The following is a 24,547-nucleotide window of genomic DNA, read 5'->3' as shown; positions in this document are numbered from 1 at the left end:
ATCTCGTGCCCTGTGGGGGGAGAGCCCCCATTCAGGTAGTGAGGTCTGCAATTCAGCCCCAGTGTCGGGGAACACCCTCCGCAGGAGCTACAGGAATGAAGACCACCTGGTGGAGGGAGACAGGTGTGTTCATCTGTCACGCCAGGCGGAGGAGCACAGGGGCAGCGAGCCCTGGGAGCTCTGGGACCAAGTGGCCTTTGGACCCTATAAAGGATGGGCAGTGTGGGGACTGACGGAGATAGGCAGACGATTTTCACCTTCCAGACTCCCACCGGGCCTCTCCTCTCCCTTGTCCTGTACCCCTCCCCCGCCCTGGGGGCATAGCCCTCGCTTCCCACTGTACAGCCCCAGTTTTCTGTTCCTCCTGCCCAGGCTGCCCAGCTCCCTAAAGCCAGGCGCTCCTGCCTACCTTTCTCGCTCCCTGCCCCTTTGCAGCCTCACACCCAGCAGGCCCTGGGAAGAGACAAGAGCCTGGCTGGGGGCCTGCTCCGCTGAGGAGCTGGCCATGCCAATGACACCGAGGTGTCAGGGCAGCACTCAGACTTCTAGACCCTGGCCCCGGGAGGCCAAGGTCGGGGACCCCGCGTTCTTCTGTTACTGTTGTTTCTAGTAACAACCATTAGAGTTAGCTCCACGCCCACATCTCCCACCGCCCGGCACAGAGCTGGTCTTGCGCCTTCCCACAGTCAGTGCTGGTGGAAGTGGCCGATCGACGCGCCTCTTCTCCACATGCCCCCCGGCTTCTTATGGGGGCAGAAGGAGGCAGGCAGGAAACCTGGGCCAGTCCCCTTGGCGCTGGGTTTTAGCTCCTCCAGAGCTTTCCACAGCCTGATGCACAGGAAGGGGTGGGGCCGGGATTAGGGGTGGCATGAAGGGGCAAGGGGGCGTAAAGAGAAAGACAGACAGTGAGTGGTCAGATGGGGACCCCGAATCATCTATGAACCATAACCATGGCTTGGGGCCGGAGGGTCTAGGGCGTGAGGTCAGACTTGGCGCGTGAAGCCTGTTGCCTGTGGGAGGCGGGAGGGCAGTACGCAGCAGGTGGTCTGGACTCTCCGCTACCTCTTCCCTTGGCCCTCTGCATCTGCCCCCAGGCCGACTTCACTGCCGCACGTCCAGTCCCAGGACCCCTCCAGTTAGGTAGACCCAGTGCCAGCCCACATGGCCAGCGCAGAGGTCCCTGGCGTGGTGTTTTGCTTCTCCTGAGCCGGCTGTGGGGGCTGTTCTTCAGGCTGCCCACAGGCTGCCTCCTGAGGCTCTTCTGGCCCCACAGTATCAGTGAGCGCTGCCGGGACCCTTCCTAATGTCAGGAGGGCTCTCTCTTGGCAGAGCGCACTGCCTGGCTTTGGGGGAGAAGGACGGAGCAGGGGAACAGGCAAGCTCTGCATCTCCAAAGACCTGGGGTTTGCAGAGGAAACCTTCCTGAATCGAGCTTTGGCCAGTGTTGGCCCTTCCTTACAGCGCTTTCTCCATGTACAAGGGCAGGGAGGGAAGGTGCTGCATGAGCCTGAGAGACGCCCTAGGTCCCAGAACGCCAGCAGAGCAGGAGAGCAGGGGGAATCCAGGAAGCCAGCGGGGAGAGAATTCTGAAACTTTGTGCCGATCTCCTTGACTCTGATTTTTCAGTTCCCTCTAGTTCAGGGCCTCCTTCCCCGCCATTCTTTCAGCCCAGGAGCCCAAGGCCACAGCCAGCCTGGAGGGCTGCCTGGGGGACAGGGGAGCCCGGGGGGGGGGGGGGGGGGGGGGGGGGAGATTGGCCAGGTGCCCCTCTGCCCAGCAGGGGGCGCCCCACTGCACCTGCCCCAATTCTAGGGATAGGGCCACTGGTCCTGGGTCTGGTCCAAGCCTTCTGGCCAGGGGTGGGGGGAAGGGAAGCCTACCTTCCCCACCCCCAGAGGTTCCTTGGCGGAGTTTGTTTTGCCAGGGTGACCTGTTTAATCATCTCATTTTCTGGTGGCCGTTTATTCCTCGTTTCCACGGTTACGGCCCCATTAAGGGGAGAAGCAATAAGGCAGCGAGTCAAACAGGTAATAAAAACATTAAAGCCCATGTGCACAGAGGGAGGGCAGACGGTGGGAAGGGGCTCCGCGAGGTGAGACGGCCTGGGGAGGCCGCCCGGCCTCACCCTGCATAGCCCACCGAGTGGGCTCCCAGCTGGACATGGCGGAGGACCACTCCCCAGGGCCCTGCTTCTGGGCTGGGCCCTTTGGGGGCCAAGACTTAGAACCAGCTCTGCACCATCCCCAGCCCTTGGTCCCCTGGCAACTGGGTTAGGAAGTAAAACAGAAAGGAGAAAAGTGAGAGTGACAAAAGCCTCCCCCAGGACACTGGCCTGCTGCCTGGGTGACCTGTGTGTGGGGCCCCACCGCACTCTCTCTTGGTGGGGGAGGGGAGTGGTTTCTGACATTGTTTTGAGTCTAGAACTTTTTCCTGCCAACTTTATCAGAAAGCATGTTTGTGGTGAGCGTTGCTGACAGGACCAGTCTGGTGAGTAAGTGTTCCTGGTGTGGACAGCTCTGCGACCTTGAGGGGGAGCATGGCAGGGGGGCCAGGTGGCCCCTGGGCCAGGGAGGCCTTCCTAAGATGGGGGATGGAGCCAAGGCATTGGGCTTGTCCCCGGCAGGCTCCCCCCAGCAGCGTGGCCCGTGGCACGCTTGAGTGACACTTCTCTGGGGCTGGGCTGTATGACTTTCTCACTGTGGGGCTGGGCCAAAGGCGTCGCTGGCAGGTTCTCCCATGGGCTCCGTAGAGACGCTGCCCTCCTTTCCTCTCGGAAATGGAAGCCAAAAGGAACGTCAGCCTCTTGCCGGCCCCTCTGCGCCCTGGGGCATGTGCCTCCCTCCCAGTGTCCTCTCTCTGGGGGCCTCCTGAGTGTCCCTCAGGGTTGACAAGTGCTCGGTCGGGGTCAGTGGGGCTGACCAGAGGGGAGGGGGGGAGGCTGAGTCGCCCATTAGCCAGGGAAGCAAAGTGGAGGTCAGGGCAGAATGGCAGGGCCCCGGGTCGCTGAGCCAGCCAGCCCCTCAGTGGCTCAGAGGGGAAGGCAGGGGTCCGCTCGGGGGCTCCTCTTGATGAAGAGACGACTTTCTCCTTCTCTCCAGTGCTCTGATCCTTTGCAAACTCACGGGGGTCTGTGTTCCCAATTATTCATTTCAAAGTCGATTTCTGACTAGAGAGGCAGAAAGAGAGGAAGGTCTGGGAAATGGGGGAAACCCTTTGGCTGGGAAGTGTGTCTCGGGAATGGGCCTAGATGAGTTAATATTCTGATCAAACAATTAAAAATAGAAAATGCTCCCGCGGCACCAGCTGCTGAGGCTTTTCAACAACTGTCACCAGCAAGTTCATGGGCAGGTGGTACTCGAAAGGAGTTTTTCCACAAACAGCAAATATCAGAGATTACTGTGTACCCCCCACTTCCCTCCCAGGGCCCAGGACAGGTGCTTAGGGCCCCCCGGTTCTCCTTGTACTCCCCTCGGGGACCTGGAGCCGGGGGTCTGTGCAGCTTCAGGACCGCCCTGCTCCCCCCCAGGGCCCGGCCGCCACGGTGAAATCATCACCAGATGCCTTGGTAATTGCTTTAAGGATCTAACTTAAACTAAGATGAAAACTTAAATTCCTGGGTGAGGAGTAATTTTCCATCCAATAGTAAATTAATGAAAGGATTATACTAGGGGCCTGGCTGGGAGGCTGTGCTCCCCTGATAAGTCCAAGTGACTCAGACAGACGGTCCTAGACCAGGGGACTCCCCCCAGATCTCAGGCTGGGCCCGTTCCTGGCCCCTATAGGGCCCCACCAGGGCCTGCTGAGTCAGAGGGACATGTTCCATGTATGCTCGGGGTCCCTCTCAATAACAGGGACCAGCTTTCCAGAACCCCCAGGTGAGACAGACTAAATAAAGCAGCACCTGTCTCGGGCATGACCAGGTCCCGAGTCGTCGGTTTGCTCGGGAGACGGACACTGCTCTTGAAAGCCAAGAAGGAGGGGCTTCGGGAGCACTTTGCAACTGTCACACCACGCACGTAGTCAGCAACGCGGCGACCAAGCACCCAGGTTCGCCCAGAACTGGAAAGACCCATATCCCCTGACCACCCCCCTCCCCGCCCCCAGTCTTGGAGACAGGAGGGCGGGCTGACTGATATGCCCTCCCTCGGGGTCCTGGAAGCCCAGGCACTGCGTGAGCTACAACAGTTTCTGGCCAGAAAGGGCTGCTTACAACTGGCTCCACCCAAAACCGTCCGGCACCAGCCAAGGCACGCGCTGTGGACTGTTGCGTCCACGAGACACATGTGAACTCAGGTGGGCGTGCACACGCGCCTCCCCGGGCACGACGGGGCCTTCCTGAGAACCTCCGCCGGGCACAGAAAGGACTTGCAGCTGCGACCCCACCTCCTCCTCACACCCCAACGTTGGACCCCCTCCCCCACGTAGAGGACGCAGTATCCCATGCAGATGAGTGACGACAGACCCCCACGAGTTTACCTAGGGCTTCCTCCGAAAGATTCAGGGTGTGCCGTGTCTCATATCCTGGCCCCCATCAGCTCCCTCGGAGAAAGACACGGGCAGTTGTCCTGTTTCGCAGGTGGGGCGACAGGAGGCCCACAGACACCGACAGGCTTGCTCCCAACTGCAGGCAGACAGGTGCGGAGTAGGGCCCCTTTCCACTCGGAAGAGGGACTTTCCCGGGAAATGGCGGCTCTCCTGTGTGGCCCGCTCCAAGTCTCTGGGCCCCATGTGTGTCCGTCCCGCCTGAACAGGCGGCGCATCCCTGGGCCTTCCCTGCAAGATGAAGTGCAGTCGCTGACGCAAATGCATTTGGAGCTTTTTGGAGGATGCCCCCTCTGAAGGCCTCCATTACTGCCTGCTCCCTGGGTGGGGGGAGCTCCCGTCTGCGTGCAGGGAAGGTCGAAGGGCAATCGGAAACACTCCGACGTGTCCCTGGTGAAGGGGAAGGGAGCAGACCAGACTCGGGGCTCTTCAGGAAGAGGCCTGAGTGAACGGGTGTTTGAGGAGACTTCTCCGCAGATGCACGTTTTTGCGTGTTTCTGTGTACGCGTGGAATGTGCCGGAAGGGAAGATCGGGACGTTGCCCCTGGCTTTCTAGGAGACCCTTGGAGCTGAGCTCGCCACTGGCCTTCCGTGCTGCCAGAAGGAACGGGGCTGCCTTGGGAACCGCACACGGTCCACTTGCGGCTTGGCAGACAGCTGTCCCTGCGTGGGGGCGGGGCCTGGGGGCTGCACAGAGTCTGCGCAGGTGTGATCTGAGTGAGGACCCAGCTCTTCCTGGAGGTGACGGCACTGTGCCTGCAGAGGTTGGGGCAGCCAGGTATTCTTGGGAAGGCTTGAGCTGCTTCAGTGGCCTGTCCCGCCGTGCCACCCCACAGCTACCCCCAGCCCAGAGGACAGAATTATGGGGCAGTAGGACTGAGAATTCCTAGTCTAAACAACCCAGCAAAGCATGCTCGGAGGGAGAGCCAAGCCAGAACCACAGATGGCGTGATCGGGACTGTAACTGGAAGGATGGCGGCTTTGAACGGTGCATGTTATGCGGCAGTTGCTGCTTAGGCAGCCAGATCAGTGGATTCCAGGCCACGGGGATCCGAGTGGGCCCTCCTCTGTTTATCGTCTCTTACCCCTAGGGTCGGGGATGGAAGCTGGACTAGACAGAAAGGACAGACCGCCCTGGAAAGACAGACAGGAGCAGCAGGAGACAGGCAGTCAGCCAGGAAACACCTGGCCCCTCCAAGCACACCGTCCCCAGTGGGGGTCACAGCCCCTTGCTAGGGTCACATGGGTCCCTTTCCCTGATAGGAAAAGAGTTGCTTTGGGGCTCCTGGGAGGCCTTCAGGTGGATGGTGAATGGAACTCCCCCTAAAGACGCCAAGGAAGGGCCCAGGGAAGGGCACAGGGATGTTTTCTGTTTCCGGGACCCTTGGGGGCCCAGGGACAGATTGAGACAGGCTCCTCGCAGGGAAGGTGTTAACAAACAGCAGGTGATTAAACATGACAAGCGGTGACATTTCTGTGCAGGGTTCTCAGTCCCGGCAATGCCAAGAATGAAGCTATAAACTCTGACATTTTGTGTTATGCACTGAGAGGTTTTTAATAGACCTCTCTCCGTCTTCCCCGGTCAACTTCTCTTCCTTTCTTCAGCTCCCCGCCCCCATTGCGTCCGCTGCCCCCTGTAAAGCTCCAGCCCCCCCAGTTAGCCCGGCCTCCAGGAGCCTTCCTGGGCCCCCGGCTCCCTGGTGTCTGCACAGGTCTCTGGCCTCTCCCTCCCCTCATCCCCAGAGCCTCTCCCCTGCATGGCCAGGTGTGAGTCTCTCCTCTCCCTTCTCTGTGATCTTTCCCGTGGCCCTTGCTCTCTGTCCCAACACCCCCCCCCCCACCATCCTTCACTCCCTCACCTCCTTTTTTTGGGCCCTGATCTCACAGCCTCGCCCTTTGCTGCGGCTGTCCCAGTTGTCTGCAGTGGCAGGTGGCTGTCCCTGTGCCCTCTTTGTGTTACTAACATTTTCAGACAGATTTGATAGCGGGTGTAGGGAGATTGTGGGGCTTGGGATGGCATTTTCCCCATCTTTTTTTTTTTTTTTTTCAATTTCCTTTTCTCCTTTTTGGGACAGAGACAGGGGTGGGGAAAGAGAGTTGCACCGAACTGCAAACAGTTGCTGGATTTGTTCAGAAAGGGCCTGGCAGCCCACAGTTGTTCCTCTCCCGGAGAAAGGCCAGGACAACTGGGACCTCTTTTGTTCTCCTGGCAGAGTCTGGAGAAGGGCGTTTGGAGGTGAGCGTGAAGCTCGGAGGGTCAGAGACCCAGGAGTCGGGGCTTCAGCCAGGGAGTCCCCACCCTTGCAGACAGGAAGCGTTCCTGGAGCGCCACAGAAGTCGGGTCACACACCACACCCCTCTTGTCCGCCCCCCTCCCCGGGCCCAGCTCTTCCCCTAATGAACGTGAGAAGCACTTAGTTTTCTGTACTCCTTCCGTAAATATTTATTGGGTCGGGCGCTGTGCTAGCACCATGGGCCCGTCCCACAGATCCCGCAGTCTAGGGAGATGGAGGGCTGATTAAGCAAGTTGCTACAGAAGCGCTACCACCCAGAGCCTGGCGGAGTAGGGGCGATGGGTGGGCGGAGGGAGGAAGGGGGCCCTGCAGAGTGCGGTCGCATCAGGGAGCGCCCTGGAGGAAGCAGAATCTCCACAGACCGGACCTCTGAAGGATGCACGAGAGGGAGGGGCAGCCGGCCCTGAGTTGAAGAGGCAGGTGCCTCTTGTCCCCACAGGTGCCGGCTGGCAGTCCAGAGATAGACGGCGAGTTGTGCCACCTCACTGTAGCCGTGCCCCTGAGAGCTCTGGGTGCCTGGCCCAGAACTTGCTCTCCCGGCCACCCTTCTACCAACTTAACCCATCTGTGCGTGCAAGGGGACAGAGAGCGGCCAGGAAGTCAGTACATGTCACTGTGGACTGGGGCTGCTTCTGCCTTTTCTGCCACCTAGTCCCCTCTGCTGATGACTTAATGATCAGGGGACAGGAGAGAGGATGTGGACCTGCCTGGAAGAACAGTCGGCAGCATGTCTGTGCATCTGCTTGCCACCCTCCCCGTCTGGTGCACCAGCCAGGCCTGGACTCCAGGAAGCCTTCCTGCCACTCACAGCCGGCTTCCCTGCTGGGCACTCAGTGGCGCGGGGCACCCTCTGCTGCGGCTGTGGCTTTCCCATTAGACCTGAGCTCCCTGACCCCTGAGACTGCTCTCCTTGGTCTCTAGGGCACAGGTGGCAAACACATGGTTTGCGGGCCGAGTCCGGCCCTCCACCTCGTTTTATCTGGCCTGGCACCTTGTTTCTACCTGGCGGCAGCACCGAGCTCCTTGCCCCTAGTTAAGGAATAGTTACATTTATACAGTCCTAAAGTTACATCCGACCCTTTGAAGGCAACTGCGAGGCTGATATGCCCCCTGGTGAAAATGAGTTTCACGCCCCTGCTGTAGGGCCAGTGGGGCAGTGTTAGCTGGTGTGTGGGATGTATCTGAGACACTCACTGGCCTAGAAACAAGAGGACTTGCGTTACCCTTGGGAGCAAGACCAGTGAGGGGCCTGCTGACCGGCCCATGGGCCCTCGTGTCCAGGAAGACAGACTCCAGATGTGCAGGCTCAGCCTCCTTGCCTGACCCCAGAGCTGGCCTCGAATCTCAGCATCATTCAGCCAGAGCGATGGGGCAGCTGCCAGGCCCAAACGTCACACCCAGGACACCCTACCTCCATACCAGTTCTCTGGGAAGGGGGACCAGGTCAGCTTCCTGTCCCCTTAAAGGATCTGGGGCAGGTTTCAGTCTTAACTTCCCTTCCCCACCCCAACCTTGGTCTTGCCTTTCTGCCAAGACTCGGCCTGGGGCCCATCATGCTAGCCCTTGTCATCCACTTCCCAGAGCCCAGTGAAGACCCCTTGAAGGGCCCAGAGGCGTAGCCCTCCTAGGCAGAGGGAGGGGGTATGCCAAAAGGGGAAGGGAGGGGAGTCCCAGAGACAGGACTTGGCCCTCTGCCCCTGTAGATCCGGAGCCAGGTTTTACTATAATCCTTACATCCTGTTACAGATCCTTTATCAGCTGGTGCCCAGGTTGGGCTGGACCCCGTGGTGACACTCAGGGCTGTAGCATGGAAAACCTGAAGTGGAGCTTCCGGAGTTGGGTCTGGGGGCTGTGAGGACCAGGCAGGTGGAAGGGGAGGAGAAGGGAGCCAGTTTGAGCACAGGATGTGGACAGAGCCCAGGCCCACCACCCACCTTGCCCAGACCGGGGGTGGAGGAGCAGCTGTTGCAGGCTGGGAACCAGGGATGTGGGGGGATGCAAGGAGGGGACCCAGGGAACACCAGAGTCTGGGGGGAGGGGAGCTGCACTGCCTGTCAGCCCCATCGAAACAGCGGGCCCTGGCATCCCTCTGATAGTGAGCAAGGACACCGGTCGGGAAACGGCAGAACTGGTCCTAAAGGTCTATGCTGACCGGGGCCAAAGTCCAAAGCCGGAAGGGTGCCTGCCCTGCTGGGAGCTCTGCTGTCTGAGGGGGGATGAAGCAGAGGGCCCAGGGGAACTGTGTGCCCCAGGGCTGGGCAGCCGGGCCGGGCTCTGTCAGGGGCCCCTTAGCCGGGAAGCAGGACCCCAGAAAAGGCCATGCCTTCGGCCAGATCCGCAATCCCCGCGTGCATCATGGGGAGCGTTGGGGGCAGAGTGGACCCCTCCCGGACCTCGACTCCTTCAGCACAAGGAGCAGTGGTGGAGAGAACGGGGGAATGGGCAGGCCAGGGACCGCCGTGGAGCGGAAGCCAGGAGTGGGCTGGCGGGCAGCGGGCGGGCAGACGGGCGTCTGTCCTGCCAGGGGCCCAGGCTGGCTGTGCAGACAGCCTCTTTTCTATATGGAAATGAAGAATTTAGGCTAATGGAGCTCAACCATCTCTAATTTTGCGATGGCAGGAGGATTTTGATTGAAAGTAATTAAGCAAGCTAGCTGTAAAATTAATTAAAGCAAAAGGGGGGGATTTTTTATTGGATTGGATAGCGATATAGCGTCTGTCAGGCGGGGGACGGATGGGGGTGACCTGAATCCTCTGCCCTCCCCCCTCCCACTCGGGACGTTTATGTCACTTTAATCTCCTTACAGCGGCTGCTGTGCATTTGTTTGAAATAATCAAGGAAATATGGTCAGAAATTGTCAGCTTTCAGATCTAATTTACCTGACGGCCCCTGCGCGAGCCGGCCTGGCCAAGGGAGTGAGCACGCGTGAGCGGGTGGGGGAGCCCGAGTGGGCACAGAGGGCGTGGGCTCTGCGGGCCCTCCCAGGGCCAGGGAAGGTGCTTCCCGGGCTGGTGGGTGCCTCCCCGACACAGGCCCCCCCCTCCCCCCCGGTCCTACCCACCTGCTGCCTCCCCCACATGCTGTAACCCGCTTTGGGTTTAGGGACTACAGGATCAGGGAGGTGACGGTAATTCCTTACTCCAGATGGCTGACAACTGCTAAACCCTCATCCAGGGCCACAGCTTTAAAAATACTCCTCAGTGAGTCCCCTCATGTCCCCGTTGTTGGCCTCAGCAAGGGGACAGCGGAGATGGGCTGTGGGGAGGGTGGTTTGGCCGCTCATCCGTAGCCCCCTTTGCCACCTGCTGCCAGCCCCACCGTCTCCCCTGGCCTTCCCCTTCTCCCAGAATGCTGCCTCCCCTGCTTCCTCCTCATGGCACACCTCACAGGTGTCTGCTAGAGGAAGGCCCCTCCAGGGGCCCAGCTCTCTTGGCCACCCGCTTGTCCCGCCCATTCAGTGGGCGGGGCGGAGCGCAGAGAGCCAGACTGCTCATGCTTTTCTTGGAGAGTCAAGGAGCCTGGATTCCAGGCCCTGCACCCCAGAGGTGCTGGTTCAGAGCTCACTGGGGTCTCTGCCCAGGTGGGCTGGAGGAAGGCTTGCAGCCCGCCCAGCAGAGAGCCCTCACGGTGTTCCGGGGCCCTGCAGCAGTCTGCAGAGGCTTCGGAAAGCCCTCCTTTAAAACATAGATACGTAGCAGTTGGTCATGAGAGGGTGCAGGGTAGGGCCTGGGTCTCTGGGTCTGACCGGTACTGATGAGGGAGTGGGCGGTCTGGGCTTCCGATGAGCCTCTCAGCCTCTCGGGCCTCAGGCCCCTTCCTGTTCTAAGGTTCTGTGCCCGTCTAGCACAGCCTTTGCCACGATGGCTACCACCCTGGGGAGCTCTTTGCCAGAGCTCCTTGCCATGCCCCCAGGCCAGGGGAGAAGGTTGGGGGTTCTAGAAACAGCAGATCAGGAGGCTCAGGCCACCTGTTCCCAGTTAGCCCAGCGTGGTGGGTACCTGTCAGAAGGCGTCCGTCCCTATCAGCCCTTCACGGAGCCACCACGCCTCCCGCCAGCCCTTCTCCTAACCCGGAGTGAGCCCTCCATGCCCCACCCCCCCAGCCCCGTCAGCTTTGTGCTGGGTGACTCTGGTTGGCTTCCAACAGCAGTGAGGGAGTTTGGGGGCCGGTCGTTCCTTCCAGCCTGGCTCCCCGGCAAAGCAGCTGCCTTCCCCTTTGTTGATCCCTCTTCCTCGACCCTCCAGTTTTTCCTCACTAGTCACTCATCTTGGGGCAGGGAGTGGAGCCCCAAAGAACTGTGCCCTGCGGAGAAGGGGAGGAAAGCTGCTGGTTCCTATTCACGTCCTTAGGGCAAAGCCCTTCATGCCCAGAACCCGGTGGCACTGAGGTCCTTGGGGCTCCGTACTCCCCTCACTGGCTGGGTCTGCCAGGGCCTCAGTGAGAGGCCGTGGCATGGCCAGGCACCATGGGGACCCAGCCAGGGCCAGAGTCCATGCCCTTTGTGACTGCCAGCTGCCCAGGAGCCAGATCTCAGGAGACACAAGGTTAGAAAGCGTCTCTCGCCTCAGCCCAGCCTCTCACCCCCGCGGGTGGCTCATAGCGGCTCACATCAGCAATGAGGCTGCGATGGGGGGAACCAGCATGCGAGCCGGTGCCAGGGACCCCGCGGAACTTCTTGCCCTGGGCCAGGGACTCATTTCCGGGTTTGATGCTCATCCAGGCTGCCGAAGGCAGGTGCCAGGGTGGACAGAGGCCCCGGCAGGCCCGGCACATCCAGCAGGTCAGCACACGATGGCACAGAGGGAGGCGGAAAAGGCCAGGAAGGTGGAGAGTATTCCCGTGGTCCTCTTGGTGTCCCCAGCTCAACCCTTTGCTCTGCCTTGTGGGAATAACTTGAGTTGGGGACACTGTACTGAAAAAGCACTTTGGAAATTAGTGCTTTGTGTCAAGGAGAGAACTTTGATTCAATAATGGCTCTCCTTAGGGGACAGCAGGCATGGGCGGTGGGCAGGCGAGGGCGGCACAACTGGGCTCTGGGGATTGTAAGGTCAAAGGACCGCCATGGAACACCACCCTTCCCCCAAGGTAGACAGGGCCCAGGGAAAGAGAAGGGAGAGGACAGCATGTGGGGCTGGTAAGTCCAGGGCCAGCCCAGCAGTACTCGGGGTCTAGTACCTGACTAGCGAGAGAGAACACGTACGCACTGTGGCCCCCAGGGGCTCCTGCTGCCCCTCTTCCCTGGCGCCCATCCTCTCAGTGACTCCTCCCTAGCCCTCTGCCACCCTCTGCCCCCACCCCAGCCACCCAGCCTGGTGTCTGAGCCTCTAGGTGGAACCTGGGCAGGGAGAACAGGAGAGGCAGAAGGAGGGCTGGCTGGGCTGCCGCCCCAGGGGTGTCCTGGCCATAGGCCAGCCCCCCCAAGCCCATTGCCCCGAGCACCTTTGCGGATGAGGACCCCCACCAGTGGGGGCCCACCTGGCTCAGCTAGCCAGATGCTTCCTCCCTCTACGTGCAGCCCTGGTGGGCTGGCTGGTCGCCCCCTCCCAGAGGGCAGAGAGAAAGGCCTTTCCTGAGTCCTCACGCAGGCCCAGTAGAGGCCGGGGGCTTCAGCAGAGCTCACGGGTATGTGCCGCGCCGCCTGGCCACAGGAGCTGGGAGAGGCACCTGGCCGACTGGGAGAGCAGCCCGGAGTGGCTGGGGGCCAGCCCCAGGAATCATTAATGTGGGGTCTGATGATGCCGCCGCACCTGACACCTCCCCCAGCCAGGTTCGCACTGGACTTGGCTGGATGTGGCCGAGGCACCAGGCTCCCGGAAGTGCCTGGGGCCAGGCTAGGCCCTGGCATCTCAAAGCTTCTGCCACCCGGCTCAGTAGCCTTCCTGCGGGTGTCAGACCCTCCTGCTCACCGCACCGTCCCCACCCCACTCCTCCAGATCCCCGTGGGGCTGGCGGCCTCTCAGAGCCCCCCATGAACCGCCTGGATCCCGTCCCCCTCCTTCCAGTCCAGCCTTAGCTTCTCGCCCTTTAGGCCCGAAGTCTCACTGGCCCAACCCCGGCCCAGTGCTGGCCCAGTCCTCCGTCCCCCCTGGCTTCACAGTCGCATTTTGCTGCCAGCGCAGGGCACTGAAAAACTGCTGGCACTGCCAAAAACCCTGTGTGCTATGACTCCCCAAACATCCCTTTATTTTTATTGTTCTGTTAATTACTGTTTAAACTTTAATAAGTCACTTCGTCAGGAGGGGGGACCTGCCGTGAGCTTTTCTGTGCAAACATGGGCCCAGGAGTGACTCGGGTGTAATATAACCCTTTATGCGATGTGGGAATGTTTAGATTGTAACAGAAACTTGTTATTTTAATGACAGTTGGGGGGGCCTGAGCACAGGAGACAAGGAGGTAGGCACACTAGAGTCCCCACTGAGGGCTGGGGTGGCCTGGCCACACCAGGGTGCCCCCTTCTTGGGCTGCCCACAGCCAGGCTCAGCCCACAGGAGGGGTGCCTCCCGAGAGATGCTCGGACACCCAGGGTAAGAGGGTCCTTGGGCCTCGATGGCCTGGGCAGGCGAGGGCCTAACAAGAAAGTTGGGGTTCGAGAGTTTGAGGAAGCGGAGGACACAGGGCCGCTGGAGCCCTGGGCAAAGGCGGGGCCACGCAGGGCTGGACTGTCCCTGACTGTGTGAGCCCCAGGGGGCAGGGCGGGGTGGGGGAAGAAACAGCCCTTCCCACTCCGGAGGCGGGCACCCTGCTCATAGCCACCATCCAGTAGAGTGGCAGGCACCAGGCACTGCGCGGCTCCAGGCCAGACATGTCACCCGTGTCACCCCTGCAGCGTCCCGCTGCACACGAGAACACTGGGCCCAGGGCAGAGCCTGTGAGGGCAAGCTTTGTGAGGGGTTGAGCTTCAGTGTCGCTGTGTGTTGTTTGGAAGCAGCCGGAGTCCAGGCACTGGAGTGTGGTCCCCAAGGCCCAGGCGCTGTCCGCAGTGGCAGTGGGAAAGGCTCCAGGAATCAGGATCCTCCCTCTCAGTCCTTGGGCAGGGCCCCCCTCAGGCCCCTCCTCCTGCTCCCCATCAGGGGGAGGGGCTGCAAGGTGAAAGGGACACAGAGGTGAGGGCTGTCCCCAAGACTGGGCATGGGCTACTTGTTCTCTCTCTCACAAGGCCTGGCTCCATCACAGGGACTTAGGGGCTCGGGGCCAGGACAGGGGTGAGGGTGGCCGGGGCATGCCCACTTGTTCTGGTTACCCCCACCCTCCACACCCAGAGGCCCTCCTGCCCTGACCTGCTTGCTTCCAGAGTGACAGCTGGGTGGGGGCGGGGGGGGGGGGGCACTTTCTGCTGCAGGGGTGGGTCTCCTGAAGGGACCTCAGGACATCTGGGCCTGGTTTCTAACTTTGTCTGCACTCAGTCCGTCTGTCTGTCCGTCCACGCACAGAGCCGAGCTCCTGCTCTGTGTCAGCACTGGGTGGCAGAAACGAAGAGCCCACCCACTGTGGGGCTGGGTGAGGCTGGGTGTCAGGAGCATGGCCAAGGCGAAGACCCTTGCACCGGCTTGTCTGCTCCCCCCTCTCCCTCTGCGGCTGCCTCTCACTGGGGCTCCTCCTGCCCTCTGCCTGCCTGCCTGCCTGGGCCCGTGGTTCGGGCCGGCGCCCTGGCGCAGGAGGCAAGAGCCCCCCAGATGGCAGCAGCGTGGGCCGCGAATCGCTGAGGTTTTCCTTTTCCGAGCAGCGCGTTTCCCTAAATTGTCTTTGACTGCGTGCATGGGTAATGAAAGTTTATGCCCTTGTTAGAAGGACAGCCGGCCAGTTCCAGTTAGAACTGGGGCTGCGTCCCTGCCAGCCCCGCGGCCCCCACCCCAGCAGGAGAGCGAGCGTGCGCCCACACACCCCCCTCCCCGGTGGGCAAGAAGGCTGTTAGGGGGAGGGAGAGGGGACTGAAAAAAAGAAAAAAAAATTCCATATTTGTGTAAGTTGCTTTAAAAGCATTTTATCATGTCATAAAAAAGGGAGAGTACTCTCAGAAATTGATCCTCTCCGCCAGCCCATTGGACAGAAGGACGTTGGGATGCTAATGGCCGTCCTGCTCCAGGGTGGCTTATTAAAAAATTTATACATAAATGCTTAAAATTGCATAAATTATTTAAAAAAAACCAACAAAGTAAGCAATTTGAATTCCCCCTTTTCCTCCCCTTCACCCAGCCCCGCTTCGGCATCTCCCCTTTCCTAGCCCCTCGCCATGGCCCTCCACCCCAGGCCGTCCCCTCCCAGGCTTTCCCCCTTCTCTGCACTTCCCACCGAACCCCCGGCCCGGGCTGCCCTGCCCTCCTCTGGGTTTCCCTGCCTCACCCACAAATTAACCCAACAGCCAGCCCACTACCCAACACTCACATGCTCACGCACTAATAAAAACACCACTAATAATGCCCCAAATCGCGAAATTAAATATTAAGGGCCAGAGGAGGCGGACGTGCAGCGGGGCTGCCGCCACCGTAGCCGAACTTGGAGCTGATGAGTGTGTCTCTCGCAGGCGTGGAATGTCACCCACACATCCTGGAGACTGGAGTGGGGAGTTTTATGATGGTTTTTCATTGATTTGTTTCCCCAGCGCAGCTGCCGACCTCTATTGAGGGACAAACATAATCAGCACTGACGCAAATTAGATGGTTATTCGTTTTGAAAATTGACAGAAAAACAATAAAAAAGATGAAATGCTCCCAAATCAATAGATATAATGAAATTCAAATAATCCGAGAGATGAGGTCTCCATGGCAACTGATAATGTGGAAAAGAAAACAATTTAATAAAGGACAGACACACTTTGAAAACAGATTGGGCCCGGGGAGGGGGCGGGCGGGCGGGCGGGGGCTGGAGCGCGGCTGGCGAGTGAAGGATCACTGTCCGTCCCAAGGACACCCGCCGTCATTAAGCGAGGCTTTCGGCCCCAGAAAGTGCAGATTCAGGTTTTAATACACAAAATTATTTCAGGAGCAGTGAATCGGAAAGTCGTTTGTAATGACCTTCCTGAGAGGCCCGGGCGCGGGGCATGTTGGAGGCTGGGCGGCCTGGCCGGCTGAGTTATGGCGTATTTGTGTTTTTATAGTGCGGAGGGGAGGGGGCGGGGGGGAGGGGGAGAGAAGGTTAAACAGTATTTACAGCTCAGTTGTTTTCAGAGGAAAGAGAAATAGAGTTCACGGGAGATGCAGCGGGCAGGCGGCGGGCGAGCCGGGGAGGCCTCTGGGGCAAGGTGGGAGAGGAGGTGGGCCTGGGGGTCTTCCCACCTCAGGCTGCCTTGCCTTGCCTTGGGGACCCAGAAGGGGTGCCAGGCGAGGCCGAGGGGTGCCCGGGAGTGGCCCCCGACTCTGGCTCCCAGTGGGGTCTGCTAGGTCTGGGGCCTCTCAGGGGTGAGGCGGGGGCCTGTGTCCCAGCCCTGTGCTCCCCCGCCCCACGGACAGGCTGCTGCTGGCGCTGCCTCTCCTCGGCTCTCTCCAGTTCTCCGCACAGCAGTGGCCCACTCCTCTGGACGGTGCTGTGCTTGTTGGGTCCTCGCCGTATCGAGGGTTCGCCCAGCCTTGGGCAGGTGGGCCTCAAGACCTGGGACGACGGCACGCCCCACGGCGGTGGCCTGCAGCCCACAGCCTCCTGCCCCTTTCCTTGACCTCATCTGTCCACGCCGAGTGCTTACCTTGGGCACCTAGAAGGGGAAAACTTGTCCCTTTGGGCTTGGCAGAACAGGGGTTACGGAGAGGGACAGGGGCCGAGCAGGGCCCCTCCCTCCATAGCCATTCAGAGCCACTTGCCTGGGCAGGGCAGCTTGGGCACTGAGAGCCAGTCCCCGGGGAGCCCCCCGCCCCGGGGCTGCAGAGCCGCGCCTGGGCCCTGTTACGGTGCCCACACGCAGCACTGCCAGTTTCCAGGTGGCTCTACGTGGGCACGTGTGCCTCTAGTGTGCTTGTACACACGCAGAGGGGAGCGAGTGCACGCACGTGTGGCCTGTGCGCACGCCGTGTGTGTGTGTGTGTGTGTGTGTGTGTGTGTGTTAAATCTCCCCTGGGTGGCAACTCTGTTTCTCTCCCCTTCCTGTTGGGCTGTGACCTGGGGGAGATTGATAGCCAGCCGTGCGGTGGATGCTAGCAGTTCCCCTGATTTATAGAGTTACTTACGCTAAGTGAGGCCACTTAGACGCGTCTGGATAGTAAACCTTTTAACTGGACTAAAAAATCATAATAAATAAATAAACAAAGGGGGCCAAGTAGGGCCCAGCAGCACCCCCTGCCCAGCTTGGAGCTGTTGGGGACCAGGGGACCTGACTGAGAGCCCTGGGGAGCACTGACCACGCCTCCCTCCCGTGGAAGCGGGTGGCCCTCCTGTTCCGAGCTGGGGATGGGATTGGGCCCCAGAGGGAGGGACACCCTCCCTGGGAGGGACAGGTCCTGTCTGGGAGAGTGGCTGCCACTGGAGCAGGTAGGGGAGGGAACTGTTGGGATGGAGATGGGCTGTGTGCTGGGGACAGGAGAGAGGTGGGCAGGATGGTGGAGCCACCCGGGGAGCTTGTGGGGAAGTGGGGACCAAAGCCAGGAACCCTCCCTTGCCTTCCGTGCTCCTCACTCCTGCGGCACCTGAGCTTGTCACGGTGGTGATGTTGCTCACTGTGATTTGAATGTCTGCCCCTCGTCTTGGTGAGCGCTCCATGCTGCAGGGACAGGCCAGGCCGTCCTGCTCACGCTGTGACGCAGGGCTCTGCCGGGGCCTGGCCTGTGGCAGGAGCTCAGAAGGCGTGCTCCGTGAGTGCAGGCACAGCACCCAACACCTGAGCCGTGGCCTGTCAAGGTCAAGTTCTTAGAGGTGGCAGGGGGAGACTCTGACATCGCTGCCACCTGGGTGGGAGTCTGTGGGAGGTGTTGGGGGCGGGATCTCAGATCAGGACCTCGGATGTCTGGGTCCAGCGGTAGTGACCCGGCTCCTGCACCAGCGCTGAGAGACCGTGGGCAGTGGCCGACCTCACTGGACCCTGCTTCTTCACCTGGACACGAGGACAGGACAGTGGCCATGTGGGGACGCTGGGGATTGCTGAGGGGACATGTCCCTCGCACCAGGGTGGTGCCCAGAGGGGTTCAGCCGCTGCATCGCTCAGGGCGCCAGGGGCCGGGTCGCCAGCAGAGTGCCCCTGCCGTGCCTGTGCTTCCCGAGCTGCCCGGCAGCGGGCGGGTGGGCCCTGGACCACCCACACCCCAGGGACAGGGGCCTGGCCCTGCCTCACCACCTCCTGATGTACGGCGGGCATTAGGCTGCCCAAAGGGGACACTGCATGCTTAGGAAGAAATATGTGCTCGTTTTTCTTAAACACCGTTTCCACTGAGTGAAATGTTTGGAAGGGACGCGCAGGGAGAACTTTATTTCCTACCAGGGAGTTCAGAGCCACCAGGCAGAGCCCATAAAGCACCCAGAGCCTGGTGGCTGACAGGCCGCCCAGCCTCGCAACACATTACTCATGGATGGGGAGGGGCTGCCAGGCCTGCCCAGCCCCTGGGGACTGGTCCCCCAGCCTGCCCACCCCCCCACTGCCAGGCAGGACAAGCAAATCTGAGACCTGAGCCGTGGGCGCCGGAGCCTTGGTCCCCTGAGCCCAGGGCAGGGGAAGGCCTCGCCCTGACCAGGCGAGGAGGGGGAGCCATTGGAGCGCCCTAACATCTAGTCCCCAGAGTTGGGGGTGAGGGGCCCAAGTGCGGCTGCAGGAGCCCCCGCCTCCCAGAACTGGCAGGAGCCTGGCCTTCCCCGGCCTTCCCCAGCCTTCGGAGGGAGAGACGAGATTCCTGCCAGAGCGGGCCCTTCTCCTGAGACCCTCCCTTCATTCGATTTCTGAAGCTGGCTGATTTGAATATTTATAAATATCAGTAAATTATTTATTGTAGCAATCTGCTGCACCATTTTACCCATCGCAGTTAACACTTTAGGGGGCTCCGTGTTAGGGGAACCGGGGGTGGGGGCGAGGAGGAGATGAACATGGAGGCTGGGGCTTCCTCCAGCCCACCCAGCAGCCTTCACCATAGGGGCATCTCGGCGGCCCGGGCACCGGGCTGAGCCCTGGCCCGCGGGACTCCGGCTGCGGGGTCAGTTTCCTCCCCTTTCAGGTGCGACAGTGACAGCACCTGCTATGCTGGCTCACCACGATGTGAGATAGGGCCTGAGAGGGGCACACGGCCCCGCCTCACCGCCCTGTTCCCGCCCTGAGCAGGGTCCACTCAGTCGGAGACGAGAGCTGCCTGTTGGGGGCTTGTTGGGTAGAAGCCCTGGGAGGGAAGGGTCAGACCTAGGGAGCCGGGGAGGAGCCACTGGTGACTGAGGGCGGCCCATGCCCCCAGTCCAGCCCTCTCTCCCTCTGCCCTGCCTCCTCCGGCCAGGTGAGGTTTCCTGGCCTGAGGATCCTGTGCCCAGGTTTGGCACCACACTGGCCTGTCTGTCCCCTCCTAGGATTCAGCTGCCTTTCCCCCAGGCCCTCGCCAGGCCCTGTGCTTGGCACAAACAGGCACCCTCTCACCTTACAGTCCTGCAGCCCTGTCGCGGACAGAAAGCTTACCCAGGGTCTGGAGCTAGCAAGGGGCGAGCCAAGCTGGGAACTCAACGACTGTCGGACCCCAAGGCCAGGCCATAACCATGGCGCCGCGCCACCTCCCAGGTGCCCCCAGCCATCCCAGAGCCTCTGGGCCAGAGAGGGGAGCCCCAGGCTCACCCTTGTGTGCGGGCACTGGCCCTGCTGCTGTTCCCAGGCCTGTCCAGGCCCCCATAGCTGCCTGCCCCCTACCTCAGGGGGATGCCCATCCCTGGGTAAGCAGCACGGGAGTACCCCCCACACCCCGCCTTCCACCCTCCAGCCCAGGCCGGCCTCCCGGGCAGTATTGTTCCCAGAGGAAGTGTCCAGTGTAAATAGAGCCGCAGGCAGGCTGGCGGTGGGAAAGAGATGAAAGGGGCGGTGACAGGGCCGGGGACGGATGGCTTCCTCCCATTGAGGCCCGGCCTCGGCGTTTATATTTTAGGGAAGAAAGTAGGGGAGTGTTTACATGGCCGGGAGCCTGGGGTCAGACCACAGGGGGGTAGTCTGCAGGTCCCAGGGCCCTGCTGGACAAGGGCAGGGTGGGGGGCGGGGAAAGGCCCCACGGGGTGGGTGGGCAGGCAACTTGGACCTCAGCTCTGACACCTCCACCCCCATCGGCTGCCCCAGCCTCGCACGCGTTCCCACTTACTGAGGAAGGCCACCCTCTGCCTTCTGCCCTGCGCTCTGGGCCCACACGCCTCCTCCACCCCTGCCGCTGGGACCCACAGTAGAGTCAGAGGGAGGGCAACATCTGGAAGGCAGGTGGCCTGGGGCAGAGCTGCAGCTGGAGGGCAGGTGGAGGGGGTGGAGGTGGAGCAAAGGGGCCTGCAGGCTGGGGGTGGGCCCTGGGTGCACAGCTGCACTGCAGCTGGTGGGGGCCCAGGAGGGACCAAGTCAGGCACACAGCTGAGATCAGAGAGGGTGGGCTGGACGGGGTGGGCCCAAGTGCCGGGAGGCTCCAGGATGGGTGGGGGCCCAGGGAGGGGGTGTCATCAGCAGCAAGTGCGGCCCTGGGAGCTTCTGCTTCCCTCTTCCCCGGGATAAATATTTATAGATTCACTTGCCGTCTGCCATACACACTTGGCTGCTTACCTCCCAGTAAAAATAGAGCAGGCTTCCCCACGCCCACCCTTCCCTTCCCCACCAGGGCAAGGGAACGAAGGGGACCAGGTGAGGCCCGTTCTGTTCTCACAGGCCAGCTGGAGGGGACTTGGTGTCACGGATCCCGGCGGCTGGCCTGGAGGTTGGGTGAGGTGTGTGTTTAGGGGCTCGTCACTGAGCTCTGAGAAGGAGTCTGCGCCGGCGCTCAGAGACCTGGGTGTGGGCGGCGTGGACTCGGAGATTCGGACACACATGGGCAGAGTGGGCATCCGGCTTGGGCAAGGGTGGGGTCCCGGAGGCAGGGCCCTAGGACTGGGAGGACTGGAGTGAGCCGAGCCGACCCTTCCCTGACGCTGGGTCCTTCTGGGCCCAGTGAGGCCATCCACGGCAGCTGGCTTCGAGGGAAGGAGCCGGGGTCACTGGGCTTTGTCTGTGTCGGGGGACAACCGTCCGTGTGTACGAGCCAAGTCTGCCATGGGCGGGCACAGGTGTGGCCCCCCTGTCTGGTTGTGACCGTTGGTGGGCTTTCAGGCATGGGGGGGCTTTAGGGTGTCGATCCGTTACGGTGAAGCCTCCTCAAACTGCGGACCAGGGAGCAGAGCGCCTCCCCTCACTTAGCCTTTTGACCTATGTGGAGACTGGGACCTGCCCACCCCAGCCAGGGGACACGTGAGGGAGGGCAGACGTCGAGAAGCTCCGCTGGGGCTCTGGCTGCAGTCAGTGTGAGCTGAGAGTGGGCGTGTCGTGGCCACCACCGGGACGCACAGCAGGAGTGGCTCCCTCAGTGGGTGGATGGACAGACGGATGGGCAGGCACACAGCTGCTCCCGTAAACATGTGTGTGTGTGTGTGTCTGCCCTCCTTGGCCTGTATGGCAGGTCCCAGGCTGTACGGTGAGCCTGGGCGGCCTGCTCAGCACTCAGGAAGCCTCCTTAGAGCGGTGGGTGTCTGCCCTCGGCTGCCGTGTTCAGGGACTCGGAGCAGCAACTGCAGCCTCTCAGGGCTGGGAAGTGGGCCTCTCTGACCTGGCTGGGGCCTCAGGGCTGCAGGCAGAGAGGGCAGAGTGAGGGTCTCGGGCAGGGATGCAATTGCCCTCGGAGGGGTTGTGAGGAGCTCTGCCCTCGGGCCACCCTACCTGAGGCCTGGACACAGGGAGGGGATAGGGAGTGGCCAGAGGAGACAGGAAAGAACCTGCGAGGGGCCAGGAGGACCCTGCCAAGGAAGGCTGCAGAAAAGGAGGCCTTCAGGCTCTCCAGGGAGCAGAAGCTGGAGTCAGGCAGGGCCCAGGGAGTGGGCGGGCCAGGCAGAGGAGCAGCCACCAAGCACTGCTGGGACAGCGGGGCAGGAAGTTGGCACGCTGCTGCCTGGCTCCGAGCTGCCCCCTCCCCCTTCCCCAGTGGGCCATGGGGCAGCGTCAGGCTGTTTTCACTTGCCAGCTTTGCCCCACGGCCTGCTCCTGAGCCCACGTGCCCCCTTTACCCCGACTGGCACCTGGCCGGCCTCTCAGAGCAGGCACACAGGGCCACACAAAAGTAGGAAATGTTTCCAGGAACCAGGTGCTGGGAAGAAGACCGCTCCTTGTGTTTGAATAGTCCTGTATCCATTCATTCATTCATTCATTTACAAAATACTCCTCGAACCAGCTGACGTGTGCCTGGCTTGGTGGCAGGCTCTGGGGTAGAGCGATGGGGGAGCTCGGCCCCCCGAGCTCACAGTCCCGTGAGGGGTCCTGATGTGCACCGGGCAGTCTCAGGGCAGTGTGCCGGAATCGTGACGGGGACGACCTCTGGCCTGGGGGTCGTGGAGGGGGGCGGCCAGGCCTGCCCCACCCCGCCACAGGCTCTGACCTCTCCCTCCTTCTCCGCAGCTGAAGGCGCCCGGTGCACCGACCCGCCCACAGGCAAGCCCGCGATGGCGGCCAAGCGCAAAGGCGGCCTGAAACTCAACGCCATCTGCGCCAAGCTGAGCCGCCAGGTGGTGGTGGAGAAGGGGGCAGAGCCTGGCACCCACACCCAGGGCAGCCCACGGAGGCCCCAGGACAAAGAGCGCGGAGGCGCTGAGTCAGGGGCAGCCCGGGCCCCCCACAGCGAAGAAGACAAGAGGCGGGCGGTGATCGAAAAGTGGGTCAACGGGGAGTACAGTGAGGAGCCGGCACCCACTCCCGTGTTGGGGCGGACTGCCCGCGAGGGCCTGGAGCTGCCACCCGAGGGCGTTTACATGGTGCAGCCACAGGGCTGTAGCGACGAGGAGGACCACAGCGAGGAGCCCCCCAAGGACGGCAGCGCAGCCGGAGAAAAGGACACAGACAGGGCGGCCTCCAAGGACGACAGTGGCCCCAGCACCAAACAGGCGTCAGGTGGGTGTCCGGAACCCCCGACGGGACATAAGCTGGTGGGGAGCCCAACGGCGAAGGAGCGGTGTGTCCACAGAGCAGGCCCGCCTCCTGCACTGTTGTGGCAAATACGGGCCCTTCGTTCCGACCCAGGTGGACTCCTGAGGAGGGTGGGCTGAGGCCACGCCAATGCCTAGAATGGGGAGACGAGGTAGGCAGGGGTGGGGGCGAAGCCCCCGGGTGAGAAGGGCAGCACCTGAGCAGGCATCTGCCCAAGTGTGAGAACAGGGCTGGGGTGGGGGCTGGCTAACACGCAGTGGGTCTGCAGGAAGCAACAGATGGGGGGACAGATGAGGGGTCGGTGGGTAGACAGGCGGATGGATGGACGGACAGTGTGTGGGCAGACCACCACACTCTCATGTGGGAGGAGCCTGTTGGAGGACATAGTGCCCGGCGAGCTTCTGGGACACAGCAGTCAGAGTGCCATGGGCCACGAGAGCTGGCTGCCTGCAGTCTGTCTCCGAGTGCCCGAGGACAGGCCCAGTCTCCCGCTCTCCCACTGTCTCTCTGCCTGCCGCCTCCTCCGCAAGGATCCCAGCTGTCCCCGGCAGGACCTCTCCGGCCCGGCACAGGGCCACAGGATGGCCCGGCCCAAATATCCCATTACCCTCTCCTGCCCCGGACACGCTACTCTGGCTGACCTCTTTTCCACGAGGTGGCCAAGGCCCGGCCTTAGAGCGGCCCTGAGCTCCTTCTGCTGGGTTGGGGGTAGGGAGGGAAGCCTGGGGTCCCAGGTGGGAAGGGGTCACCCCTGGACCCAGAACCCCGGGATTTGGGGTCTTTTCTCAGCTCCCCAGCCCCCTTGCCAGTCTGGTGCCTGGTGCCCAGGCCTCCCCTGCCCACTCCCCTGTCCTCTTCCCCCTGCTTTGAGGGGCGCATCTCCTCCCTGCGCGGGGAGCCCTGCGCAGCCACATAATTATGCATATAAGATATAAACAGAGCTGTTTAATTATCCTTCGCCACATCAGTGACAGAGTAATTAACAAACATTGCAAGATCAATGAGGAGAAGTGTGACCTTCAGTTTCCTCTCATAGGAAAAGCCCTTGCCATCCCAGACACAAGGTGATCGCACTGGGCCTGAGGACAGGGGAGGGGCGGGGACAAGGGCCACTGTCCCTTCAGTGACTGGCCTCTCCCTCGCCCTGCTCTGCCCTGGACTCCTACCTCCAGCCTCCTCCCTTCTGGGGGTGGGGAACTGGGATGACCAGAGGCAGGGCTGAAAATACCCCGGCCCCTTGGCCCCAGACCTCACTCCTCTGGCTGGAGGCCCCGTGGGACAGCAGTGTGTCACCTGGGCCAGCTTGCTTAGCCCTGGGCCCTAGAGAGAACTAGCCGGAGCCCTAGCTATCCACCATGGGCTTGGCCCCAGGCCACCTTCCCTGGGCTCTGGGACTAGGGGATACAGGCCCGTGGGCCGCCCTCAGGACCCCTGCCTGGCCCCCTCCCTGCTCTGAGCCGCCTGCCCTTCAAAGCCTACTGTTTCTCTGCCATATATAGTGAGGGCTCAGCTGCCTCCAGCTATTTTTAGCCCCTTTTCCTGGTTCCTGAGCCACTGAATCTAACAGCAAGAGCCCACTCCTCCCAGGTTGGGCCTCAACCCCACACGCTTAAGGTCAGGACAGCAGCCTCCAGGA

At 61.6% G+C, this 24,547-nt stretch overlaps 1 protein-coding gene across 8 annotated transcripts in view; it reads left to right on the top strand.

The window, feature by feature from the left end:
* CASZ1 (castor zinc finger 1) overlaps positions 1-24,547 on the top strand; it is a 145,929-nt gene that overhangs the window by 96,150 nt on the left and 25,232 nt on the right. For all 8 annotated transcript variants that reach the window (XM_053920969.1, XM_053920974.1, XM_053920971.2 and 5 more), the window contains one exon: positions 22,387-22,875. In XM_053920969.1, the coding sequence (XP_053776944.1) occupies positions 22,387-22,875 (489 nt within the window). The remainder of the gene's footprint in view (positions 1-22,386; positions 22,876-24,547) is intronic.

The sequence above is a fragment of the Desmodus rotundus genome, chromosome 3, assembly GCF_022682495.2.
Source record: "Desmodus rotundus isolate HL8 chromosome 3, HLdesRot8A.1, whole genome shotgun sequence".
In the NCBI taxonomy this organism is placed as follows: domain Eukaryota; kingdom Metazoa; phylum Chordata; class Mammalia; order Chiroptera; family Phyllostomidae; genus Desmodus; species Desmodus rotundus.
Note: the sequence above shows the minus strand (reverse complement) of the source record. Positions and strands in the feature narration are given on the sequence as shown.